This window comes from Numenius arquata, chromosome 2 (genome assembly GCF_964106895.1).
Source record: "Numenius arquata chromosome 2, bNumArq3.hap1.1, whole genome shotgun sequence".
NCBI lineage: Eukaryota > Metazoa > Chordata > Aves > Charadriiformes > Scolopacidae > Numenius > Numenius arquata.
Window position 1 is genome coordinate 116,505,796 of NC_133577.1, and position 25,071 is coordinate 116,530,866.

The 25,071-nt window shown below is 47.4% G+C and overlaps 1 protein-coding gene across 1 annotated transcript in view; it reads left to right on the forward strand.

Moving 5' to 3' along the window:
• Nucleotides 1-25,071, forward strand: part of LAMB1 (laminin subunit beta 1) — a 49,276-nt gene that overhangs the window by 17,520 nt on the left and 6,685 nt on the right. The window contains exons 14-27 of the mRNA XM_074144624.1: nt 2,623-2,781; nt 3,618-3,745; nt 4,190-4,313; nt 4,837-5,041; nt 5,193-5,336; nt 5,435-5,666; nt 6,131-6,294; nt 6,769-6,993; nt 7,853-8,070; nt 8,184-8,280; nt 18,862-19,231; nt 20,924-21,108; nt 22,340-22,581; nt 24,572-24,775. Coding sequence (XP_074000725.1) covers nt 2,623-2,781; nt 3,618-3,745; nt 4,190-4,313; nt 4,837-5,041; nt 5,193-5,336; nt 5,435-5,666; nt 6,131-6,294; nt 6,769-6,993; nt 7,853-8,070; nt 8,184-8,280; nt 18,862-19,231; nt 20,924-21,108; nt 22,340-22,581; nt 24,572-24,775 — 2,697 coding nt within the window. The remainder of the gene's footprint in view (nt 1-2,622; nt 2,782-3,617; nt 3,746-4,189; nt 4,314-4,836; nt 5,042-5,192; nt 5,337-5,434; nt 5,667-6,130; nt 6,295-6,768; nt 6,994-7,852; nt 8,071-8,183; nt 8,281-18,861; nt 19,232-20,923; nt 21,109-22,339; nt 22,582-24,571; nt 24,776-25,071) is intronic.

A 25,071-nucleotide genomic window follows, 5' to 3' on the forward strand; every position in this document is an offset into this window, starting at 1 on the left:
CTATGATAAATGGGAGGAATGGCAGATTCTGCACCTAGGATGGAATAACACCAGGCACAAGTATAAAGTGGGAGAGGAGAGGCTGGAGAGCAGCCCTACAGAAAGGGATCTGGGCGTGCTGGTCAACAGCAGGCTCAACAGGAGTCAGCAGTGTGCCCTGGCAGCCAAGAGGACAAATTGCATCCTGGGGTGCATCAAACAAAACACAGCATCACCAGCCAGTCAAAAGAGGGAATTATCCTGCCGTATTCAGCATTGGTGCAACCTCTCCTTGAGTACTGTGTGTAGTTCTGGGTCCCACAGGTTAAGAAGAATGTGGAGGTCCTTGAATGCATCCAGAGGAGGGCAACAAAGCTAGTGAAAGGGCTGGAAGGAATGTCCTGTGATGAGCAACTAAGGACTTGGGCTTGTCTAGTTTGGAGAAAGGAGGCTGAGGGGGGACCTCATTGCTCTCTACAGCTTCCTGAGGAGGGGAAGCGCAGAGGGAGGTGCTGATCTTTTCTCCCTGGTATACAGTGATAGGACGCATGGGAATGGTTCAAAGCTGCACCAGGGGAGGTTTAGACTGGACATTAGGATGTGTTTCTTTACCAAGAGGGTGGTCAAACACTGGAACAGGCTTCCTAGAGAGGCGGTCAATGCCCCAAGCCTGTCCGCATTTAAGAGGTGTTTGAACAATCATAGAATCATTTAGGTTGGAAAAGACCTTTCAGATCATCAAGTCCAACCGTAAACCTAATGCTGCCAAGTCCCACTAAACCATGTCCCTAAGTGCCACATCTACATGTCTCTTAAAGTACCTCCAGGGATGGTGACTCAACCACTTCCCTGGGCAGCCTGTTCCAATGCTTGATAACCTTTTTGGTGAAGATCTAAACTTCCCCTGGCACAACTTGAGGCCATTTCTTCTCATCCTATGACTTGTTATTTAGGAAAAGAGACCAACCCCCACCTCACTACAACCCCCTTTCAGGTAGTTGTAGAGAGCCATAAGATCTCCCTTAGCCTTCTTTTCTCCAGACTAAACAACCCCAGTTCCCTCCACTGCTACTCACAGGACTTGTCTAGACCTTCACCATCTTCATTTCTTATTTTGACACCCTCCAGCACCTCAAGGTCTTTCTTATAGTGAGGGGCCCAAAACAGAACACAATGCCCTTAACAACATGCTTTAACTTTTGTTCAGCCCCAAGTTGGTCAGGTAGTTGGACTACATGATTGTTTTAGGTTCCTTCCAACTGAACTGTCTATTCTATTCTATTCTATTCTATTCTATTCTATTCTATTCTATTCTATTCTATTCTATTCTATTCTATTCTATTCTATTCTATTCTATTCTATTCTATAACTGCGGAGAGCAGAAGTTGAACCACAGCAGAGGGTGTGTGAGCTGGCACAGGGTTTTTGGTGCATTGGTGTCTGCCCAGCTGGAGAAGTGGTACCCAAGCCTTCACCAAGGCTCTTGGCACTCAGGGATGGAGGAGGGGATGATTGTATTATGTGCTGCTGGTTGTCTTTTACAGCCTTCAGAACAAACCATTTTTTTTTTAAAATGCCAATACTGAAAAACTTTCTTACTAATCTGATGGCAGAATAAAGCTCTGAATTTCCAGGTAGGGGCCCAGCACAAGACAAAACGAAGTGGTGCAGAGTTGCAGAGATTTTCAGGCAGTGCCAAGCCCTCATGCTCCCCACAGCTGCAGACCCCACCCTTGTGTACATCCTGCCTGCGATCCTTTCTGGGGAGCTCCAGTCCTTTGTGAAAAGCCAAAGGGTAATAATTTATAGCCAGGCTCTCTTCAAAGAGTGTGAGAATACACAAGGGGACATCCTGAAGTGATATGTATATATATAGACATTTCCTTACATTTTATCCCTTTCTACTGAAGCAGCTTCCTTAGGAATGCACAGGATGTTTTTTTATGGAGAGAACTATTCATGGATGCAGATATATTTGAAAGGGGAAGTTTGAACACCACACGTTTCCATTTTCTGTTGCCTTTTTCTTCTTTGCTTTATATAAAGAGTAGCAGATAAAAGCCTGGCACCTCAGACTGAAAGGAGTGACCACATATTGATTTGGCTATTACGTATCTATCAATGATTAGAATCTCTGTTATTTAGTGACACCCTACTCATGACGGCTGTGATCTGCTTTTCAAATGTTATCCTGAGCAATAGTTTGGTTTGGAGCAGCCCAGTGTAGTCAGGAAGTAACTACCAGCTTGGGTAGTTAATAGAGCAGTTATGTGTCACTGCAGTAAATCCTACTGCTACAAGTGTGATGTGAAAGTCCTTACGGTGAACAAGATGTTGTAGCTGGTGGAGTAGTTACTCACAGCAAGTTTTTAAATTTAATTCCTGGCTATGACAGAGAAATGGATGAAGAGTTGTGCGGTGTTGTTTTATTTTATCTTTCTTGCTTTTTGTATATTGTTAAGCAGAAGACCAATGGTGTGCACGCACATGGGTTTAAAAGAGAATTTGTGTTCTCTGATATGCAAACAATGGATGCTGCCATCCAGAAGTGATCCGTCAGCAGAACTCATCACTTCATGCACTCCCACAGGGATCGCAAATTTAATGTATTTGTATTAAAATCTCTATTCCCTGTTTTTGTAGGGAGTAAACATAATAGAGCGCCAGTACACACCGGACCGCACACCGTCATGGACAGGCATAGGATTTGTAAGGGTCCCTGAAGGGGCGTACCTGGAATTCTACATAGACAACATCCCCTACTCCATGGAGTATGATATTCTGATTCGCTACGAGCCACAGGTAGGTCTGTGAGTATGGGCATTGCTGCCTCCTGGCAGGCATTGGCTGTCCCAGTGCATGACTGCTAGGAGCCTGGCGCTTCCAGGAATCTTCAGGACTCAAAGACAAGGGTGGATGCTCAGTTAAATGCCTGAGATGTGTGAAAAGCCATGAGTATGTTGACTTTTACTAGTATTATTTGCTTTACAGTTTCATTCATTATTGCATTGTTTCAGCACCTGTTTAATGAGCAAATTAAAAAGTGACACGTCCTGTCAGGACAGATTAGAATATAAATTTGGCATCAGCCAGACAGCCTTTGAATGGGTGGAAACACTGATATGTACCTTGGAAGACAAATTGCCTGTCTTGGATGTTGAATGTCTGCAGCCAAGAGTTTGCAAGCAGTTGATTTTGACTGTGGATAATATATAAGGTGAAGAGAGAGAAAAATCCTGCCAGCTCCTTACCTAGAGCTTGGTAGCAATTGACTGCAATGAAATACTCAGGTGCAGTACCCAGAGATGGGGGAAGAGGAGGTTGCCAAACTGTCTGATGCTGTGCCACAGATGGGGCTGCTGACCACCTACACCTAGTCCTGGTTTTTTGGGAGGGAGGGAGAGAGAGAGGGAGAGAGGCTGTCGTGCTGGAGGATGACCAGGGGCACTTGCCTTGTCTTGTCTCAGCCCAAACCTGCTGCCGGTAGATGCCCCATTGATGCTGGAGCCGCAGCCCCATCCTCTCCGAAGTGCGGTGACGGCCCCATCTATGCACATGCTTTTCCTGGCCTGAGCTCTGGGTGCTGCCGGGAGCTTATGGCCATTGCTTGATGCTGATCAGTCTTTTTTCCCCCCTAGTTGCCGGATCAGTGGGAAAAAGCTGTGATCAGCGTCTCACGCCCAGGCAAGATTCCCACAGGTAGCCGGTGTGGCAATACAGTTCCTGATGATGATAATCAGGTCGTCTCACTGTCACCCGGCTCCAGGTCGGTATAACTGGATGGGCCAAAAGGAGTAAAAACATTTAAAAATTTGAAACAGAGTAATGTCACGTTCTCAGTTTGCCATGACTTCTATGAAAATGATGAAATTTAATTTCCAATGAGTTATAAAAGCTTACTTAGTATTGTGTCTGTAGACTCGAGGCTTTTAAATTTATTCTTGTTTTCTGAATGGTTTTGTTCGCTGAGTAAAGAGGGGGGGAGTGTTTGCACAGCCTGTGAGAGAACATCGGTATGATTCTTTACCTTGCCGATAAGCTTTTCCGGTTCTGACTTGCACAAGCCTCCAAACTGCCTCTTCCACATCGTGCCTTTTGTTCTGCGCAGTCTTGGCTGCTTTCCGTTATCTCAATTGCTTTATAGGGCCACCTGAAATGCTTTATGGTGCTGGACGTTTGATGTAAGAATTGTTTCCTGTTCCTAATCCAGATATGTTGTTCTCCCACGGCCCGTCTGCTTTGAGAAGGGGCTGAATTACACCATCCGCCTGGAGCTGCCCCAGTACTCCTCGGTGGATATGGAGACGGAGAACCCATACACGCTCATTGACTCTGTGAGCAGAAATTTGTTCAGGGGTGCTCTGGGATAAAAGTGTATCTCGCCTGACATGCATCCATGTGAATCCAAAGTAATATTTTACAATGTTGTTCCTTACAGCTGAAGCCAGATTTTAACTGAACAATGTAAAGCAGTGTAGGTTTCTTCAGTGTCAAAGTATATGGGTTGTTTTTCTGCTAAGAGACTTTTGCTGTATTTTACAGGACTGCAGCTCGTCCCACAGTCCTTTAGTTTCTTTGGGGAGCCTAATGTGTGCCATGTATGTCATGAATGTCAACGTCAACCTTTTTCTTTTGAATGGATAGAATTTGGTAGATTTGGTAAGAATTTGGTAGATACCAGAACTATTTCACCAAAAACTAGAGAAATAATCATAATTTCCTTCCCAGATTCTGTCTGGCTGTTTACTTTTGGGCCAAAAAAGAATGCTAGGAAGTGGGATAATACTGAATTTTCACAATTTTGGTGGAGGCTATGTATGAATAGTGACGCTTTGTCATTGTGAAATTGTTTTGTAGCTTGTTCTCATGCCATACTGCAAATCGCTGGACATCTTTACAGTGGGAGGCTCAGGCGAAGACGTGGTCACGAACAGCGCTTGGGAAACTTTCCAAAGATACCGGTGTCTGGAAAACAGCAGGAGTGTTGTAAAAACCCCCATGACAGATGTCTGCAAGAACATCATATTCAGCATTTCTGCGCTATTACATGAGACCGCGTTATGTACGTAACCATCTACTCGCAGGGCAAACTGGGCCTAGAAGCTGGATGGTGCTTCCAGGGAAAACAGGGAGAGCATGTGTGTGTGGGATGAGGCAGGTTGTTCACATCTTACATGGAGATACTCATTCCCCTGATGCTTTTCTCCACTCAGCATGCCAGTGTGACCCCCAGGGCTCCCTGAGTTCGGTGTGTGACCCCAGTGGAGGACAGTGCCAGTGTCGTCCCAACGTCGTTGGAAGACAGTGCGACAGATGCGCCCCTGGCACCTTTGGATTCGGGCCAAGCGGATGCCGATGTACGTTAAACCCTTGGCTCTGGGCTGTGCTGCAGTAAGGGCTCCGTGTTTAGGGCTTGCTGGGGTAACACAGCCCCTCTCCCCCTCTCTCCTTGCAGCATGTGAGTGCCATGTCCGAGGCTCTTACAACGCCTTCTGCGACGCAGAGACAGGCCAGTGCCACTGCTTCCCTGGGGTGTACGGGCGGCAGTGCGACCGCTGCCTGCCTGGCTTCTGGGGCTTCCCCAGCTGCCAGCCCTGCCACTGCAATGGCCACGCAGACGACTGCAGCCCCTACACCGGGGAGTGCCTGAGCTGCCGGGACCACACAGCGGGGCACAACTGCGAGAGGTACGGTGTGTGTCCCCTCTTCTTGCCCCCAGCAGGATGGGCACCGCAGCCATTGCCCTCCGGCACTGGTGCTCAGGCGGGTGTGAATCCACAGGGAAAGTCCCTGGACTGTGGAAGCCAGAAGCGAGCTAGTGATTCTGGAGGAGGATGGTAATGGAGACTCCCTCTTCCCTGCCTGTGACTCCCAGCAGCGCCTGCCCAAACATCTGAGGGTGCACTGTGGGACCCCAGGGCTTCAGAGAGGCTTTCTCCATTGTAGGCCTCCTGAGAGGCATCTGCCTTAGGTCTCCTGCTCTTACACTGCGTAAGGTGGAAAAATGTGCCTCTGTGAGTGGCACAGGAAAGCTGTAAGGATGTTTCTGTGCTTCCGCTCTTCATGGTGGTTGAAAACCTGGGTGTAGTTATAACAAGGCTTCAGTCCATTTGCCTGCAGTCCCCTGTATGCTGTGTACCCCATCACGCAGGTGCCAGGCTGGCTACTACGGAGACCCTGTCCTGGGATCAGGTGACCACTGCCGCCCCTGCCCTTGCCCTGATGGCCCTGAAAGCGGACGCCAGTTTGCCAGCGGCTGTTACCAGGATCCGGTCACGTTGCAAGTCGTCTGTGTCTGTAGCGCGGGATACATAGGTACTTGGCGGGTGCGTGGAGCGGGGCTGGTTGGGTTGAACCTCCTGGTGAGAAGGGGGTATGTTCATATGGGTTGTTGGATATGACCACAGCACCAGCATCTATGTGTTGCTACTGGAGGTTGGCAGCACTTGGAAGGTGCCAGGGCAGAGCAGCTTGTGCAGGTGATGTGTGCCACCATGAACCTCATCCCTGGCAGCATAGTGAGGGATAACCAGCGGTCAGCAGAGGTGGACAGGACAGCAGTGGAACCAAGGGGACGAGCGTGCTGGCAGCTGGGCTGCAGCACCATGCCTTGGTGCCCCTGGCTGGTACCATCCATGCTGCACCAAGCTGCCACTGCTTCTGTTGCTTTGAGCATGATGCAGTTAACACCCCCCCCCCATTATTGTCTTGCCTCAGTCTTGCCATTTATGGGGCTGCACGCTAGCGAGCCGTGATGGTAATTCCCACCGTGCCTGTTTGTTCAAACAGGCAGTCGATGTGATGAATGTGCGTCTGGCTTCTTTGGGAGCCCCGACGAGGTTGGCGGCGCCTGCCAGCCATGCCAGTGCAACAACAACATCGACACCACTGACCCGGAGGCCTGCGACAAGAAGACGGGAATGTGCATGAAGTGCCTGTATCACACGGAGGGTGAAAACTGCCACCTCTGCAAAGAGGGCTACTATGGGAGCGCCCTGCAGCAGGACTGCAGAAGTGAGTGGGGAGACATGGCTGCAACCATGTCATAGCCAGCCATGTCATGGGGGCAGCCTGAGCTCTTTTTAATTTACCCGGGAGCATTTGGAGTGGAGGGAAAACTTAATTACCTCCAGCTGGAGCTGCATGCAGCTGCCCTGCAGCTCAGCGGGGCTTCTAGCAGGAAAGGAGTCCTTTCCATTTGACGTGTAGAGCAGGGACAGCATTTACATGTCCTGAAAGGATGAAGCTTTTGCAGGAGGGGGGTTTCTTGCCCTCTTGTTAGCTGTCTTTGTTTACTTCTTCTCCAGAGATGGTGAGTGGCGGGGTGAGGGTTTGGCTTTTGTTTACACCAGCATTCCTGCAGATGTGGCCGGGCAGCGGGAGGGAGCTGGGAGCCAAACTGGGTGATGAGGAGGCAGACCCTCCTCTCCCTCGGTGGCGGATGCAGCCTGGCAGGGCAGTCGGGTCGCTGGGTGGGCGAGAAAAGCCCTGCTCTGCTTGGCATGCCATCAGCGGCTCCAAGCAGATCTGCCACCGTAGCAGGCTGACAGGAGCCGGGCAGGCTTGGGTTTTGGCTGGGTGCAGAGGGAGGAGAGGAGGAGGGAGGCTACGCTGCCTGAACGAGGGGCTCCTGTTGCCTCCTGTGTGCTGAGGCAGAGGCTGCAGAGGTGTCCAGCCCGGGACACGGGGACGGCTCTTATGTGGTGCTGGGTGTCCGTCAGCGTTGGGTCATCCAGGCCTAGCCATGGGCATTGGGGCATGCCAGCCTCTGCCCGTTCCTCTGGGGACTCAGAATAAACTAAATGCAAACTCTGGGCCACCTGGTAAGGAGGGGGCAGGCTAACAGGGAGGCGCCGTGCTCTTTCCCTCACAGAGTGCGTCTGCAACTACCTGGGCACCGTGAGGGAGGACTGCGATGGCTCAGAGAGCTGCCGGTGCGAGGCGGCCACGGGGCAGTGCCGGTGCCTCCCCAACGTGGTGGGGCAGACCTGCGACCGCTGTGCCCCCCACACCTGGCGGCTGGCCGGCGGCACCGGCTGCGAGCAGTGCGGCTGCCACCCCACACGCGCCCTTGGGCCCGCCTGCAACGAGGTGAGGGCAGCGCGGGACGTGCTGCGGTGGCTCGGCCTCCGCTCTGGCCCGGGGCCCGGCTACTGAGGTGGTCACCTCTACTGTTGGGTTGTTTGGGGTTTTTTTGTTGGCAGTTCACGGGGCAGTGCCAGTGCATGCCAGGCTTCGGAGGCCGGACCTGCCGGGAGTGCCAGGAGCTCTTCTGGGGCGACCCAAGCGTGGAGTGCCAAGGTGAGTCCAGCCTTTTGGAAGTGGCCTGTTGGCTGGTGGCCAGGCGTGCTGTCACCCCCAGGTGTGCTGGGACACCCCTGCCTGGAGCAGCCCCTCTGGTGACCCCCGCCAGCACCCACACAAGCCTTGGAAACAAGGGAGGAAGGCACGGTGGGGTCTGCCCCCAGGGTCAGCAGGCACTACAAGAGCCTGGACCAGCGCTTGCCTGGTTTATTTTATTCCTTGTCAGACCCTTACTTAGCAACAAACCTCTCTGTTTGGAAGCTAACTCTCTAACTGTTAGGTTCCAATGCTCTCAGGTAAGCCAGCATGGTAAGAAACCATATCACAAGTGTATGGGCTTGAGAATTGGTCTGAAAACCAGTTTCCTTTGCCTTTCAATTGTATCTACTTGAAGACCACTGTCTCCTCTGGTGCCTTGTTAGGGAGACTGGCCCTGAAGAAATAAGGTTTTTTATTTAGTAGGAGACTTTCCTTATATTTCAGATGAAAATAAAGGAGGGAGCAGAGATCATGCAGCGGGTTAGCCATAGTTACATGCCGCAAAACAGACAGCTATGAAGTTGCTTGTTTAGAAAACTGGATGCTCTCTGTCCTTTCATTATAAACAAGCCTGTTCATTAGCTGGGAAAGAAACTTCAAACACTGTCCAGACCAGAACAAACTTGTATCTCTGATCTGTTCAAATAGGAGCCTTTGCCAGGAGGGTTTGCAGTAGATTAAGGTATTTTTTTTCCTGCAGGGAGGAATGTGCTTGCTGTGGTCTTTAATAAATCCCTTACAATAGAGATACCTTAAGAGCCCATTATCTAACCAGATAGGCAGGTCACAGCTACTTGGTTAATGCATCAGATGAAAGGACTGGGGAATTGTCCCAGTTCCTGAGTACATATTGGGTTTCTCAGGGTGAGGCAGGCTTTCGGGGAGGCTGTGTGTGTTCTGGTGTGGTGAGGGGCGCTGACCCTGCTGTCTCCGGGGCAGGGATTGTCTCTTGGTATCAGCTGCCTCCATCAGGGTTTATTGATGGAGACCATCTGCATACCTTATCAGCAGGATTTTGCAGTGTACCAGCATTTCTGGTCTCATGGAGTTTCTGCTGCCTTTTGAGCATGTGAAAACCTGCTTTGAAACGTTTCTGAAGTAAAGAGAGGATATATTCTTCAGAGCCTGTTTTTACCATGCAAACTCTATGCTCTCCTTCCAACCCGCCACCCTTTCTGCCCCCAAGTGACACAGGAGACTCACTCAGGTGGAAATGCAGATTTTCCTTCAGGATTGCATCCAACAGGAGGTCTCTGTGTAAGGGGGGAGCGCCAGTGCCCAGGGCTGGGCTGCAGCAGCCTGTGGCACGATGCCCCAGATGGGCTCCAAGTGCATGCTCGCTCATGGAGCACATCCAGCCCCACGGAGCTGCTGAGTCTCCCTGGCATGGTGGGGTCAATGTCTCCCACCCCATCTCCCATCCTTCCTCGGCAGTGAGAGAAGCAACTTCTCAGCCCACACTTAGTCCTGGCGAGCGGAGGGGTGGTGTTCAGGCTGGCAGATGTGCAGCTGCTGCACGGGCACGTAGCAGCTCTCAGTGGTAAGCGGTTTGCAAGGTGAACTGGAAAACTGCCACTTAAGGAGCTGCAGAGCAATGTCCCTGGAAAAGTATGGCCTGTGGCCAAGGTGAAGCTGGAACTGAGATGGGGGTTCATCACAAAGACATTGGCTCCAGCTGCAGGGGACACATAGACTCCAGGCCATGGTGTTTGCCGGCTGCCCTCAGAGGCATGCTCCTGCTGGCCCAGGCAGCCAACGTGGCCACATTTTGTGCTGCATTCAGGAAGAAAATACAAACCAATCTGGATGGGGAGCAGCAAGAGCTCGTAACTGTGACTATGGACAGACAGTCCTCACTGCAGGCACCAAGCTGATGCGGAGATGTGGACGTCAGTCCTGACAACTTCAGGGTGGGATCCTCCACTAGCTGGGGCAAGTGGCTTCTGCTCAAGGTTGGAAATCGCAGGGTGCATTACTCAAGGGGCTGTAATGTGTGATCAATTCACAAGAGCTCTTCAAGCTGTTGGCACCAAGATACACGAGATCCTGCTGAGAAATGTGGACCGTTCTTCCCAAGGGTGTTGCTGTGAGACCCTTTACAAATTTTTTAATTACTAAAAAGCCAAAAGTGAGGTCATGTGAACACAAGTGCCTGCAAATAACCTCTGGACACAGCTATGTGGAGATGTACAAAATAGCCCATCTAAGACAGGCTGGGGTCCACAGCCCCCCAGGGGTTCCCAGGTACTCGCAGCAGCACTGAGCTGTAGATGTGGCCCCAGGGTCCCAACACACTCCACTGGAAACCAGACTCCAGGGCACACTTCCCTGCTGTCCCCAGTGACCATTGCAGGCTGCTGCCTGTGACTTGTTTTGTAGAAATATTGGTAAGATTAGAGAAGGTGAAGCAGAAGCTGGAGGCTGCAGATTTTTGCACCTGGTCTAAGTGCTTTGATTTGCAGTCTGTGCTCCCTGTGATGGAGAGAAAGCATCATCCGATGTCACCTCTCTGCGTGTCCCCAGTGATCACACTGCGACCAGACCACTGGGGCAAGCTAAGGTAGGTGCCTACATTTGGGCAGCATCGCGACCCCTCGGTACTGGGTATGCTCCCACCACCTACAGATGTTCCTGGGGGAATACACACCACAGAGAGTGTAGGACAGATTTTGGAGACTGCTTACCCCATGCTTTAAATCATTTAATTTAACATAATGCCAAAAGAAGCAGAGGACAGGTGTGGAGGATAGGGAAGAGCCCAGCATGTGTCTCTCGGCCTCGTGCAGGTCGCTGTGAGGATTACAGTGAGCAGAAACTGTGTGGAGAGCATTGTCTGCTCGGGAGCGTAGTGCCAGCCCCTTTGCAGGACCCTTGTTGTCCCTGCCCATTCCAGGAGGGTTGGAAATCAGTGATCTTTAAGGTCCCTTCCAATCTGAACCATTTATTGCCAGCAGGAGCAGGGAAGTGATGGTGCCTCTACTCGAGTACTGTGTTCAGTTCTGGGCCCCTCACTACAGGAAGGACATTGAGCTGCTGGAGCGTGTCCAGAGGAGAGCCAGCAAGCTGGTGAGGGGTCTAGAGAACAAGTCATATGAGGAGAGGCTGAGGGAACTGGGCATGTTTAGTTTGGAGAAGAGGAGGCTGAGGGGAGACCTCATTGCCCTCTACAACTACCTGAAAGGAGGTTGCAGAGAGGTGGGTGTTGGCCTCTTCTCCCAAGGGAATAATGACAGGACCAGAGGAAATGGTGTAAAGTTGCGGCAGGGGAGGTTTAGATTAGATATTAGGAAGAATTACTTTACTGAGAGAGTGGTCAGGCACTGGAACAGTCTGCCCAGGGAGGCGGTAGAGTCGCCATCCCTGGAGGTATTTAAGGAACGTGTAGACACGGCACTTCAGAGCATGCTCTAATGCCCGAGACTGTTGGTTTGCATCTGTTTGTGGGTGGGTGTGGGGTGGGGTTGTGGGTGTTTGTTTTGTTTTGGTTTTGGTGTTGTGTTGTTTTTTGTTTGTGTGTTTTTTGGTTTTTTTTTGTTGTTTTGTTTTTTTTTTTTTTTTTGTGGTTGGACTTGATGATCTCAAAGGTCCCTTCCAACCAAGAAAGTTCTGTGAAATTCTGTGACATTCTATGATTCTTCTGGCTGTTGCTTCAGGTACGAGCTGTATGCAGCTCTACACGTGCCCGCACGTGAACATGTGCATGTGCATAAAAATCCTTGCTAAGGTAGTAAATAATAGGGTTACAAATTTCATCAAACTCGCGTCTCGCAGGCATTCTGCTGGAGCTTTTCCAAAGCCCGGCAACTGAAGTGCAGGACTCAGCATGCTGAGCTCTGTGCAGACTTCAGCCTGCAAAGCCCATTTCTGGCAGGAGGCTCCAGGCTCCTGGGAAGCCTCTGAGATATGGTGTGGCTGCCGAGGCAGCTCGAACAATGCCCTTGCACAGTAGATATTTGAAGTTTATGTGTTTCATATAATATAAAGCAGATGACAATTTTACTATCATTGCTGTTTTAATTGAAAAACAGAACTGAGTGCAGTTTAAAATGCACGGTATGGGGTTGAAAGTTAGGTTGTATTGCTATTTCCCCTTTAGAAAAACATACCTTTGTCAATATTTTTCTGTGGTGAACCTGAGTGTCAAGCCCTATTGTAGAACACAGAATTTAGTTGAACTAAGATGTAAAAAAGTCATGTTCTTATCAAATGCTCATTGCAGACATTGGCAGAAAGTTGTTTTTCTCAGTTTTCGTCTTTGTTGTGTACCTGGTGCCAAGACATCTGTTCACTGAAAATTACTCCGTTGCCATTTAGGAATAGGCTTCGTAATCTTAATTTAGCACCTGGGTCTTAAACTAGTTGTGTAGGCTACTTTTATAGAAGGTGTTTATGGTGCAGAGAGAAAGATTAGCAGATGTTTCTTTTCCTTCCATGATAAGTGTCTGAAGGAAGTCAGACAAATTCTACACTAAAGGAAATATAATTTTCACTTTGAGTTTCATAATTTCAATTGACCTGTAGTCTTAAAATATTGTAATGTATATTGGTTTCACTGAATTTCACTGAATTTTTTTTAGAGTTGGAAGGGACCATATAGATCATCTAGTCCAACTCCCCTGCTGAAGCAGGATTGCTTAGAGAATGAGCAGGATTGCTTAGAGAATGAGAGTTGTTTCCAGAAAATTGCCCTTTTGGCAAGGTCTGCTAGCATGTCAAAATGCAGTGCAATTCTAGGCTAGGATCTTATCTTAACACTCGTACTGAAAATCATAATGTCGAGGAGTTAGCAATATGCTTACAGGGTAATTTGAATCAATAGCTGATTATTCAGAAGAAATTTGCTAGCTCTGCAAAACTTTCAACCTTACAAATTGCTGAATGGTTTTATCATCATAGTGCCTCACTACCACCGGGAAATGATGCCAGGAAATCATGTTTGAACAAACCCTTTGTGGTTTTTTTTTGCTGCGGAGGAGTTAAACATTTGATGCTCTCCATCCCTGATCTCAAGCAGTAAAGAAAATATTTCTGCAAAAATGATTTCTTTTCTATGTAGGATAATGTGTGACACTCGCTTGTGCCTAGTATCCTGCAATAAGGCTTTAAATAGAGACTGATCTTCGTACAGACCTTCCAGTATCAATTATATCAGCTGTAGTATCAACTGGTCTGACGCACCTTAGTTAAGTGGTATGCAAATATGTCATATATTAAATTACAGTGTCTGAAATGGCAGTAAGTTCTAAATATTTAAAATCAGAGGGAAAGGTGGCAGAGCTGTCAGAGTAAGCGAAAGATAAAGTGGTTCATAGATCCTTGAGAGCTTGAAGCAAAGCATGTGAGATAGCCATATACTTCTTTGGGATTTCTCCTCTTCGGTTTCTACAAGCCTACATTCAGTAAACATGTATGAGTGTTACTTTTATCTTTAAGATCAGGAAAAAACATTGCTGAAAGAGAAATGCATTGATCGAGGTAGTATAAAAATTGCTCATGGATACTCTTTGTGTGCGTGCACATGTGTGCACATGTGTTTGTGAACAGATGCAGCTACGATCTTTTGTAGTCATAAGTTGCTAATCAGCAGATCTTGACTGAAGAATTTGGCTATAAAATGTTCCTGTCAAAAATGTGATTTCACTTAAGTCAGAGTATGGCACAGAAGAATGTCTGATTGAGTTAAACACTCAATTAAAGAAAACAATACACCCAGTTCCAAAATGACATTTTGAAACAGAAACCTATTGTTTAGCTTAGTAAATGCTCCTTTGAAAACCCTCAGATCTTTGACCAATGATTTTTAAAAAAACCCTTCTGTTCCTCTGCTATATTTTCCATGGGAGGTACTGCAGTGTTCTGTTCTGCTTACCCAGGGACAGATTTGATCCCTAACTGATCTTCAAAGCAAGCAGCCCAAGTCTGTGTTAACTTGCAGCCTTTTACCCTGGCTTTCGTCCACTCTGTATGAAGGGAGAATAATCAACCATTTGTCTTGAAGGCCATTTCCAACCCAAACCGGTTAAGGCATCTAAATGTCTCACAGTAAACTCAGCATCTCTGTGGGTTTAAAGTGCAAAATGAACCACTGTTCCCAATTTCTAGTCACATAAGTGTAGGTAAGGCATTTAAAAAGAGCTTGCAGGACTTTTACGTCTTTCCTTATTCCACAGATACTATGTTAAGTGGGGTATAAAGCCATCACTAGCCACTGGATAATATCAGAAACACTTCTGCATCCCTAGATATGCCTGTGTATATCTTGTTCTTCTTGGGGAAAATTAAATAAACCAGGCATATGGTAAAATTAGATGTGGTATAGCTACTCAAGTGTTACATCAGACTTACGAGTGTGCTGGTTAGAGCCAAAAGCTCCAGAGCCAGGCTATACTTTAAAGATTGTGTTTGCATTAGCCTCTTTGAGTACATCAGAAGCAAAACTGCTGTAGCAGAGAGCATCGTTGGCATGGGAATGCATAGGAGCTGGCTCACATGGTGGCCATAGGAGTAGTTGGACATAAACAAAGGAGATGGTAGAGGAGCAAGAACTCTGCTGTGGCTAGATGTGATGCTGGGGTACTTTGGCCAAAAACAGTGCTGGGCATGGTATGCTGGATCATTCTGGCATGGTGTTCGCTCTGTTTCTAGTAGGTGATGGGAATCAAGGTGCCTCCTGTTTTCACATCACAGTTCATTGGCGATGATAAATGGCACACGAATTCTTTTGGTGGATGTGCACCCACCATCATGAATGATGGATGTGTAACTAGGCACATAGTTATTCTTCCATGAGCTATTTGCAATCCTGTGCTAGCCTTTTCCAGTCCATGCCAGCTAGGAGGTCCTCCTTTCCTCTCACTGTCACTGTACTTCTGCCCCTTTAGGACAAAGTTTCCATTTTGTCACTTTAGGACAAAGTTGTGCATTGAAGTCCCACAGAGACTGCAGCCAGTGGGTGCCTAGTAAGCAGTGTTGCATGAGGCAAAGAAGTGAAACCTGTGCACTGAGCTATTTGCCTGGTGGCCTACGGTATTGAAAGCGCTCCTTGCGACCTAGAAGACTTTATATGATCTTGTCCTGGGCTTGCTTACCTCCTCTTGAAAAGTCACCGCAGCTGAAGTCAGTTGAGGGTTTCATCCCCACCATGCTGTAAAGGGAAGGTGCTCTCTGCAAGATCCTTGGATGTGCTCCACACTAGGGCGTGAAATAGTCTATTGGTGTTGGCCAGGGCACAGGACACAGGACTCCTCCACTAAAGGCATTGGAGATGGTGGAAGTCCTGTTCCACGTGGCCTTGGAGGGCAGAACAGCAATTTCTGTGGGTTTCTGGCTCACCAAATTTAGTTGTTAATGCTGTGTCCAGAAATTGGGACCCAGTATCTCATAGAAGCATCAGAGACTGACTCTAGCAAGGAACAGAGATGATTTCAGCTGTGGCTGAAGCGCTTGGTTAAGGTCATCTAGACTCTAAAAAAGAAGATCATGTGTAACTAAACTCTGGCACGCACATGTCATTTGTGAGATGAAAGGTTTGTGCGCAGGATGTGAGCTGTAAGAGGAGTAGTGATGCTTTTGTGAGAATTTTAAAAATGTTTCAGCCAGTGCTGCAGTAAGGAGTTGTCCGAGGGCTGTAGCTAGAGAGACTGTAATACCAACGTGTAGAAATGCCTCCCAAATTTTCAAAACAGAAAATAAAATCTACTGGAATCGTCCTATTCCAGTTCTGAGGGAGGCTTTTTCTTGTTTTCCTTTAGCCTGTGATTTTACTTAAAAACGGAGATAAAATTATCTTCAGTTTTACCTTTTGGTTTGAAAGCTGATGTGGTCCTGTGCACGATTAATGACTTTCTTCTTCATGAAGATCATGAAGAAAAGAAAGAGCAAGTGTGAAACCAGCCCTTGTGACAGCCATTTTATGTATGTTGAATTCATTCTTGCTGAAGTAACGCTGAGCCAGCATTGCCTGCTTCTGGGCTTGATAGAGAGTCCTAAACCAGATCAAAACCCACAGTAATGTTTCTAGCTGCCTTGTACAATTTTCTCATGGGTCACACAAAGCTCAGTTTGGAAGTTTTGTAGAATTCTAAAAATGTGATGAATCTTCCAATCATTATGCTGTATTTAGAATAAATTACTTCTTTGCTCTTTATCATCTCCCAATGGGCAGCCATGGAGTTTGCGTTTTCACTTTGAAAATGAGTTAGTACTTAAATTCTCCTCTCCCCTTCCACAGCATTTTCTGTCTTCAAAGATTTGGAGTCCACATTACCATGTAAATGCTACTAAAGCCATGTCATCTGCCTTTCCTGAACATGCAGGTATTCAGGAATAGAATTACCAACATGGCTATTTATTTTTTTTTTCACTTTAAGCTTTTTAAATCCACAAGTAAATACAGTGATCTGATTTGCCAGCAGCAAGTATTCATGTAACTTGATCAGATCTCAGGATCTTTGAGAAAAACCACATGCCATTTAGCCTCTTTCTATGCAGAGGAATTTGGACAATTCATCATTATACCGAAGGCCTTATTAGTTGACAGAAGGGTTAACTGACCTCCTTCAAACAGGAACTCGACCGTTTGCCTGCAGGGAACATATTCCATGGCGAGTTGACTACTTAAGCACTTTCGATGTAAAGTAAAAACAATCTCTTGTGTCAGGGTATAATTCAAAGAACAAAGGACCATTTTGCTCAATTGTGCAGGCAGCAGAAGTTATTTTTGTCTCTTGCCTATCATATTCACATTGTACAAGAAAGTTGTTTTGATGAGGGGCGATTTGTTCTGCTGAGGCTCTTTGTGTAACTTCTGAACTGAAGACCACCACTGTGTTTTGGCATTGAAGCAAACAATGTATAATCTTGAAAACGGCTTTGTGTTTTGCCCCTTTTTTCAAGGGGCCATGTGCTTGGGGTGTGTGAATTGATTTACGGACCTTCTTGAGCCATTAACCTCCTTCAAGGATGCCTGGTAAATGGATGTGTAAGTGAAAGCTTTTAGCAGGTAGCGCCGTCCTTTTCCTGTTCAAGGAATGTGTGCTTGACCTGCTGCGGGTGTGCTCTGCTGCAATGGTAGGTAGATGACCTGGCTATTTTCAAGGCCCCTCTTTTTATTCTCTGCTGCTGCTGCCGTCCCTTTATTAAAAGCTTTGCAAGTTGGTAATTTCCTCTGCTGCTGCCTGCGTAATTAAGGAGGAGGAGAGGTCAACTGGCAGCCTCGCTGCATGGAAAGGCTTCTCCTGATAGCATTAGTTATTGTGTACAAAGTGTCTGTGCTTTTAGAAATGACCACACATCAGTAAGTTAATTGAGTAACTTCTCTTCATGGCCAGTTAGTGCCAAAGAGGAGCATCTTTATTCTAAAAGCTTGTCAAAAAAGGGTGTTGCCCAAACCTTATCACTCCAATTTGGCAACCACTTAGAGCCCCTGGGTCTTACCTGAGTAGCATATACAGATGGGTAGGTGTTCACAGTTACAAAAATAAAATGAGAATGAAAGTCCCATCTCAGGAAGGTGTGAATACTAACTCAAAGTGTGAAATAATTGAAAAAAAAAAAACAACCACCCAAACCTGTTAATTGTCCTCATTCCCACTTGGGTGACAAGCAGTGTGTAGGCTCTTTGTCGTTAGCACCTGTGTCGGGGAAGACTACTTTCTTCTCCCTGAGACAGGACTATTCTACTTTTCACTGCCTGATTTTTTCCCATTTTCTGTATACCAAAAATGTCAGTCCAGTGTGAGGCTCCTCGAGGCGTGTTTTGAATGTTTTCCCACCATCTGTGGCAGGAGCACATTCTGAGCCAGGCACTGTACCTCTACATAGAAGGTTTCTCAAGGGCTGTTACTCCATAGATTTGTTATGTACTACTTTGAAGCCCCCTCAACTTCTAGCACCCACAGTGTCTTGTGGTACGGAGCTCCGCCACTTAGTGCTGTGTAATCAACTGTCCCCTTTTATTGTGCTGTTTATGGGAGGTGCAGGGGAGGGTGGTTGATTTTTGATCTGCTGGATTCCTCAGTTGACCCCTACTCTTGTGCTGGAGGAGACACAAAATGGTTGTTCCGTGTCCACTTTTTTTTATTTCACTCATGTTTTGCACTTAAACCCCTCTGCTGTGTGCTTGCCTGTTGGGTTTTTTTCCCATCTGGAAAGCCTTACTCTACTTACTCTTCATTGTAGGAGTGAAACTGTGGACTTTGTCGTCAATTGCTGTCCAGCTGACATCCAGGGGTTGCAAGAAGTGTCCATCTTTGCTCCATTATTGTGCCTGTTTCTGAGATGTGCAAATCCTGGTCTCCCCTAGAGTTATTGCCTTGTCTCTCTCTCCTTTCACACTCAGCTCTGGTTCCTCCATGCCCAAGCAGACACATCCATGATTAGCTGATTGTATAATTCAGGCACAGACCACTTTGGTGCTCATTTCCCTGCCTCATTACAACTGGTTGATTTTTTTTTTTTTTTTTTTTTTTTTTCCTCCTTGCCAATGTCAACCTCGTTTCCCTCACTGTAACCTTCACACATGCCTTTTCCTCCTTCCAGCTTGTGATTGCAACCCTCATGGCATCCAAACCCCGCAATGTGACCGCACCACTGGGCAGTGCATCTGCAACGAGGGGGTGGAAGGGCCGCGCTGCGACAAGTGCTCTCGGGGCTACTCGGGCTTCTTCCCTGACTGCGTGCCGTGCCACCAGTGCTTCGCCCTCTGGGATGTGATCATCAGTGAGCTGGCTAATAGGACCCAGCAGTTCCTGGATAGAGCTAATGCCCTCAAAATCACTGGAGTCACTGGCCCATACCAGCAGACGCTCAACACCCTGGAGGAGAAACTCAGTGAGATTAAAACCATCATCGCTCAAAATCCAGCTGCCGAGCCCCTGAAGAACATTGGGAATCTCTTCGAGGAAGCAGAGTGAGTACAGTCGCAGTTACGTGGATAAGTCTAGCGTGGGAAGAAGTGGGAGTGCCAGCGAGCTGAGATTTACTGGTGCTCCCGCGCTGAGCTAAGGACACCCTGGCTCTGCTCCTCCAGCTGGGCTGCTGCTCCTGGCACTGGTGGAGCACCTTGCCATGCTCAGCGCCGGCAGTGAGCATCCATCCCATGAGTGGAAACCTGGCTGGGGAAGGTAGGAACAGCAGAGCTACTGTGCTCTGGGCAGGGTTTGTCCTGCTCCCACTGTGCACTAGGCAGCTAATTACTGCAGAGCCACTCACGCTTGCCTTGCGCTCCCCCGGGGCAAAGGACAAACTCTGCTATTATGTGAGAGAATGAAGAGGGGAGAGATTAAATTCCTGGATTTCCTCCTGTAGTTGATGAGTTGGAAACTTGGGCTCCTTTCTGCACTCTGAGCATGTGTGTGGGGGAAGCGCCAGCTTTATAACAAGGATTGTTTCCATTTTTCTCAGGGTAGGAGAGCCTTGTATTTTGGTTTAGGGCTAAGCATACAAAAGATGGTAGTTTGTGCTTTTGGAGATGGAGCAGTTTAACATCAAGTAGGATTACAGATGCTTTTAGCCCTGCGTGCAACAGCTAGAGCGTGCTTGTGCATTGTAAAGGGGCCTGCACAAAGCAAAGGGGTGAGGATTAAAGCACAAATGTCTCAATTAGGGATAGGCTTGTGCCCTGGAGCTCCCTCTCTCCAGCTGGAGAGCTGGGGGTTGCTGCTGCTTGTGGGCTCTGTGTGTACTCAGGGAGGTCAGAGCAGCTGAGAAGCTGCTTTTCCCTAACATATGTATGTATGTATCTGTTCTTGCTCCTCCCTGGCTGTATAGAAGTAGTACTGGGTTTTGAAGGACTCCTGGAAAACAGCAGACTGTTGGGGTATTGAGAGAGCTGTAAATTGATCACAGAGCTTAAGTACTGCTTGATTCTTTCAGAATGAGGAAACACTGGGATTGGTGAGATCACCAAGGATGGGAATAGCTTCCCATGCCTTCTTCTGTTCCACAGCAGCATTGATGTGTAACATACACTTGCCTTTCCTTTTAGGGTTATCCCACTAGCTACAGCCTGCTCTGTGGCTCGCTGAGGCCATGCTGAATGCTGAGGGTGGGAGGTTTTTCTTCATAGCCCTAGAGAAACGGCTGGAGAGGAGGGATCTTTACACAGAAGTTAAAAAGATCCATTGTGTTAAAACTAAGGCTTCCCCCCCAGCTTCCTGAAGTTCAAATCTGTCCCATGAGCTCGTAGTAATCAAAACTGCATTTGTAGCTGTGTGGGATGTGAAGCAAATTATGTATGGATCATAGTAGTCAACTCTGACCTATGCAGTTGCCATGGTACAAGAGCATTACACCAGTCCTCTGGAATCTGCCTCCAGTTAATCTTATACAAAGCAGCTGTTTTCTGAGCAATTTGGTGCTTTGAGTTTATAAACGTGCTGTAGATTAAAAAGTAGCTTTGTATGATAAAGGAAACAAAACAGTATTCTAGGTAGGCATGTTGTTACAAATCACTTACAGCTCCACCAAGGGAGGACAGGTCCTGCCATGGGAGAAGCTCACCATGGCTCTAACCACCACTCTTCAGCGAAGTGAAGCACCAAGGCTTACAACACTTCCTTCTCCTCCTCCCCCTGCTGAGTCCTGTGCCTCTCTTTTACAGAAAGCTGACAGCAGATGTCACAGTGAAGATAGCTGACATAGAAGAGAACCTGTCAGCCTTAGCAGTGAAGAGCAATAGCACAGACACTGACCTGAGCGTGCTGGAGACAGATGCCAAAAGCCTAGACCGTGTTGTGAAAGAACTTGCAGAACAGCTAGAGTTCATCAAGATCTCGGATGTTCGGGGTAAGTGTCGCAGGGAGGGGGAGAAAGCAGTGGGGTGGCCAAAGATTGAATTAGTGCATGGTTTTAAATACCAGGTTAATCTTCTAACTTGTAATAAAACACAGGAGGGCAGCTTCTTTCTGTGCATTAGCAGAGTTGCTGATGCAGCAGGAATTTTGTTTTGCCCCCTCACCCCCTCTTTCTCCCTCTGCACATCGCAAAGCCGGCTCAAGTTCTTGGGGCACAGAGTTGTCTTAAAGGCTCTTGATTAATACGTTTTAGACAAGACACAACAGATGAAAGCATATTTCAAGATACACCTGGACCATCTCCCTTGCTCTTCCCAGTCTGTTAAATTGCTGGTTTTTGTTGGAAAAACTACCTGGCTCTTAGTCTGGTGACTAAGAGCACCCTGTAAGGGCTCAGTTCTTTTGAGCCACTAGATCTTTGCATGCCCATTGGCACATTGAAATGGGCCAAGAATCAAAATTTGCTGGAGAAAGAGTAATGTCACCAAATTCTATGGAAATTTTGAAAGCTCACGTCATTCCAACTTGAAACAAAGGATTATTTTTATTTTTTTTTACATTTCCTGCTTTGCAGGAAGTCTGAGATTATTTCCAGTGAGTGTGGGATTTTGCAGAGTGAGGCAACTAGGATATAGAACAGGGGAGTTCCGGACTTGTGGCATTCTGCAGAAGAAAGCTGCCGCAAGGTGCAGAGCGTGGCCACCCCCATGGGGTCCCTCACACTCGCTCAAGGCCTCTCTGGGAGTTGTCCCAAACTAACAGTTCCATAAATCAGCATCTTTCATCAAGCAGCTGTTTCTTAGGAAGCGCTGACCAGTTTCCAAGCAGTGACTCCATAAGCCAGACATCCCAGGGCAAGCAACGAGAACTAAAGGGATAAGTGAATCCTTAGAAAACAGGCTCTTGCCCTATAAACCTAAAAGGCTGATCTCCTTTTGTCCTCAGGGCAAGCAAAATTCAGTCACTAAGGTCAGAGAAAGGCTTAACTTCAAAATACAACAAACTTTACACACTGTCAACTAAGCAAAAAAAACCCAAACTATTTTTTTCCCCCCACAACAGACCAAATTCTCTTTTCCTTACAATGGCACTGAATATCGCTGCAAAGGCTAGCGTTTCATTTAACCTGATATTCGTATTGCTAACCCTCACATGCCATCTGCCAGCCTCCATGCTTTGGGTTACGTAACAGATTTCTGAGCAGCTCTGTCTGATTTCTGCAGGAGCCTTGGACAGTATCACCAAGTATTTCCAGATGTCCCTGGAGGCAGAGGAGAGGGTCAATGCCTCCACTGTTCACCCCGATAGCGCTGTGGAGCTGTCAGCACAAACACGGCAGGAAGTAGAAGACCTAATCAATGAGAAGGAGGCCCAGTTCAAGGCTAAACAGGAGGAACAGTCGCGCCTCCTGGATGAACTAGCAGGCAAGCTGCAGAGCCTGGACCTTGACGAAGTGGCTAAAAAGGTATGTGGCTTAGAAGGGCTGGTATAAAACCTATGGCAAAAATAAAAACTCGGGTTTGTGAAGAAGCGATGGGTGGGGAGGAACTGTTTAGAGCATGACAGTACGAGATACAGTTTGTTCATGAAACATTGTGCACGTTTCTTGGATGACGGGGTAATTTGTGGGCTACAACAGGGCTGTCCAGTCAGTGGGCTCTGACACCTACTGGCTTTTAGGCACCAGCCTTTCATGTTGGTCTCTCTCCTACCCTTCCCAGCCCCGACAGAGCACCTGTCATTTCATCACCCTGGCTTTAACCCAGAGCCCTTTGCTGTGGACAGAGCTCCCACATGCAGAGAAATGTAGGGAGTCTGCTGGATCGAGAGCCATCCTCTTAGGCCTGTCTCCCGTTCACACTTGCTTTCCCTAGGCCACTCTCTTCCTTTTTGCAGCTCTGTAGGGTACATGCTATGCCTGCACAGCACTTCTGCTCGCCCTGACGGGCTGCCCTCCTCGGTCACCGTGGTCCTGTCCTCCTACTTGAGACAAAGCAGAACTTGGAGGGCGCGGGAGTCAAAAGGGCATTTTCTCTGTTGAAGCTGCCTGCTCATCTGTAAATACCATCAAGGGTGGCTTTTTCTTGGGAGAGGCTGGGTGTTCCCTCATTTTTGCTTTGAAGTTGGCCAGCTGCATTCAGAGAACAATCCTGCATGAAGGCAGGCTGCCGGGGACTGCTCATTAACACCCTCAGGCAGGCTAGCCCTGCGGTAGAGGATGAGTTCTTCACAGGCTCAATTGTCCCCTGTCCTTTACAACTACAGTCATCTCTCCCCACTCCCCCAGCCCTCCTTTTTTCTCGGGAGGGAAGAAAGAGACATCTTTTTGTTTAGCTTCCCTTCCCCTACATTCCTGTCTAACTGTTCCTGAGGACTGAAAATCTTGGGTAGATGTTTATCGAGGCCATAAACAGGGAGTTGCTTGGAGGTGTAATCATGAGACACCAAAAAAAAAAATATCTTTTTGCTTTCTAGCTACTGCTGGGTTCCATGCCAAACAGGTAAGAGGGACTCATTTGCACTTCATAGGAGACATCTGCAGCTAACTTGGCACAGCCCCTAGGTTTTCCCAGAGAGGTTTTTCCCTGCAAAGTACAGTGGTTAGTGCCTACCATTTGGCAAAAGGGGTGGGGTAGAAAGGGAGAAGAACCTCACAAGAATGGGGTATTTTCCAATTTTTCCCTCTGGCTAAAACAACTCCTGAGTAATTTCATTGTCCAAACAATTGACCAAGTAGTGGATTATTCTCAGCACAACATTGCTGATTGAAAGTTTTGCTTTTTTTTAAAAAAAAAAAAGTTTACCCTGAAATTTTGAATGGGAATACATCCTTGACAAATTTCACAAACTGGAAAGTGGTCTGGAAAGATAAAATCAGAGCAAACATTTGATGGAAGGGAATGGAACAGCTTTTTAAGTGGGATGAATAAAAGCTTCCTGTTCAACTTGGAGTATTTCAGTTTCTGTTACACTTCTAGGGCATTAGAGCAAGGAAAAAATACTGCTCTGCATCAAACACTTTCTTCCTTATAAAACAGTTTTCCCTCCAACAGTAGTGAAGACTGATTGCAAACAAAAGGCACACAGACAGTAGTAGCTTCCAGCTTTAAATCAAAGCTTAAAGGCAGCTTTCTAGTGAAAGAAGGAAAAGAAGTGGAGCATGAAAGCAAAACAAGGCTTCCCTCATAACCTCCAGCTACTTCAGCATCAGGGAGCTGTGTAACCAGTTAAAGGCAGGAAGGTGCATGGAACAGAGAAAAAAGGTTAAAGTCATGCTTGTATGGACCTGCTGCAGGAACCACCTCCAGCTTCCTTCCCCGTGGTACTGGGAATGCTACTGCAAGGGGCAGAAACAACATCATGTTTCCGTCGGGGTAGAGCAGTGTCTGACTCCGTCCCCCTCACAGCTTGGCCACGGAAATAAATCTGTGACCGCTTCCCTTGTCCCTTTGCAGACGTGTGGCACTCCTGTGGGAGCTACTTGTGCCGAGTCCCAGTGTGGTGGCTTAAACTGTCGGACAGATGAAGGAAAGAAGAAGTGTGGAGGACCTGGCTGTGACGGATTGGTGACTGTAGCTCACAATGCCTGGCAGAAAGCCATGGATTTTGACAGAGACATCCTCAGTGCATTAGCAGAAGTTGAGCAACTCTCCAAAATGGTAATGTGCCAAATCAATCGTTAGATATTAAAATAAAAAATAAATCTTTTAGTTGTAACACAAGTTTAGACACTAATTCACAAAATATGTGCCTGGCTTACTTCAAAATACTTCTCCTCTGTTGCATAATTTTGTCATGCTTGCAAAGATCCTTAGCAAGGGAGCTTGCTAAAGTGAAGCTCCACGGATAACTCTAAACATTAGCCTGAGTTGTTTAAACTAGCATTGGTGGTATGGATCATGGCCAGCTTTTAAAAGTGTTCTCTGAGTTTTATGAGAAAAAGCATTTCTCATTA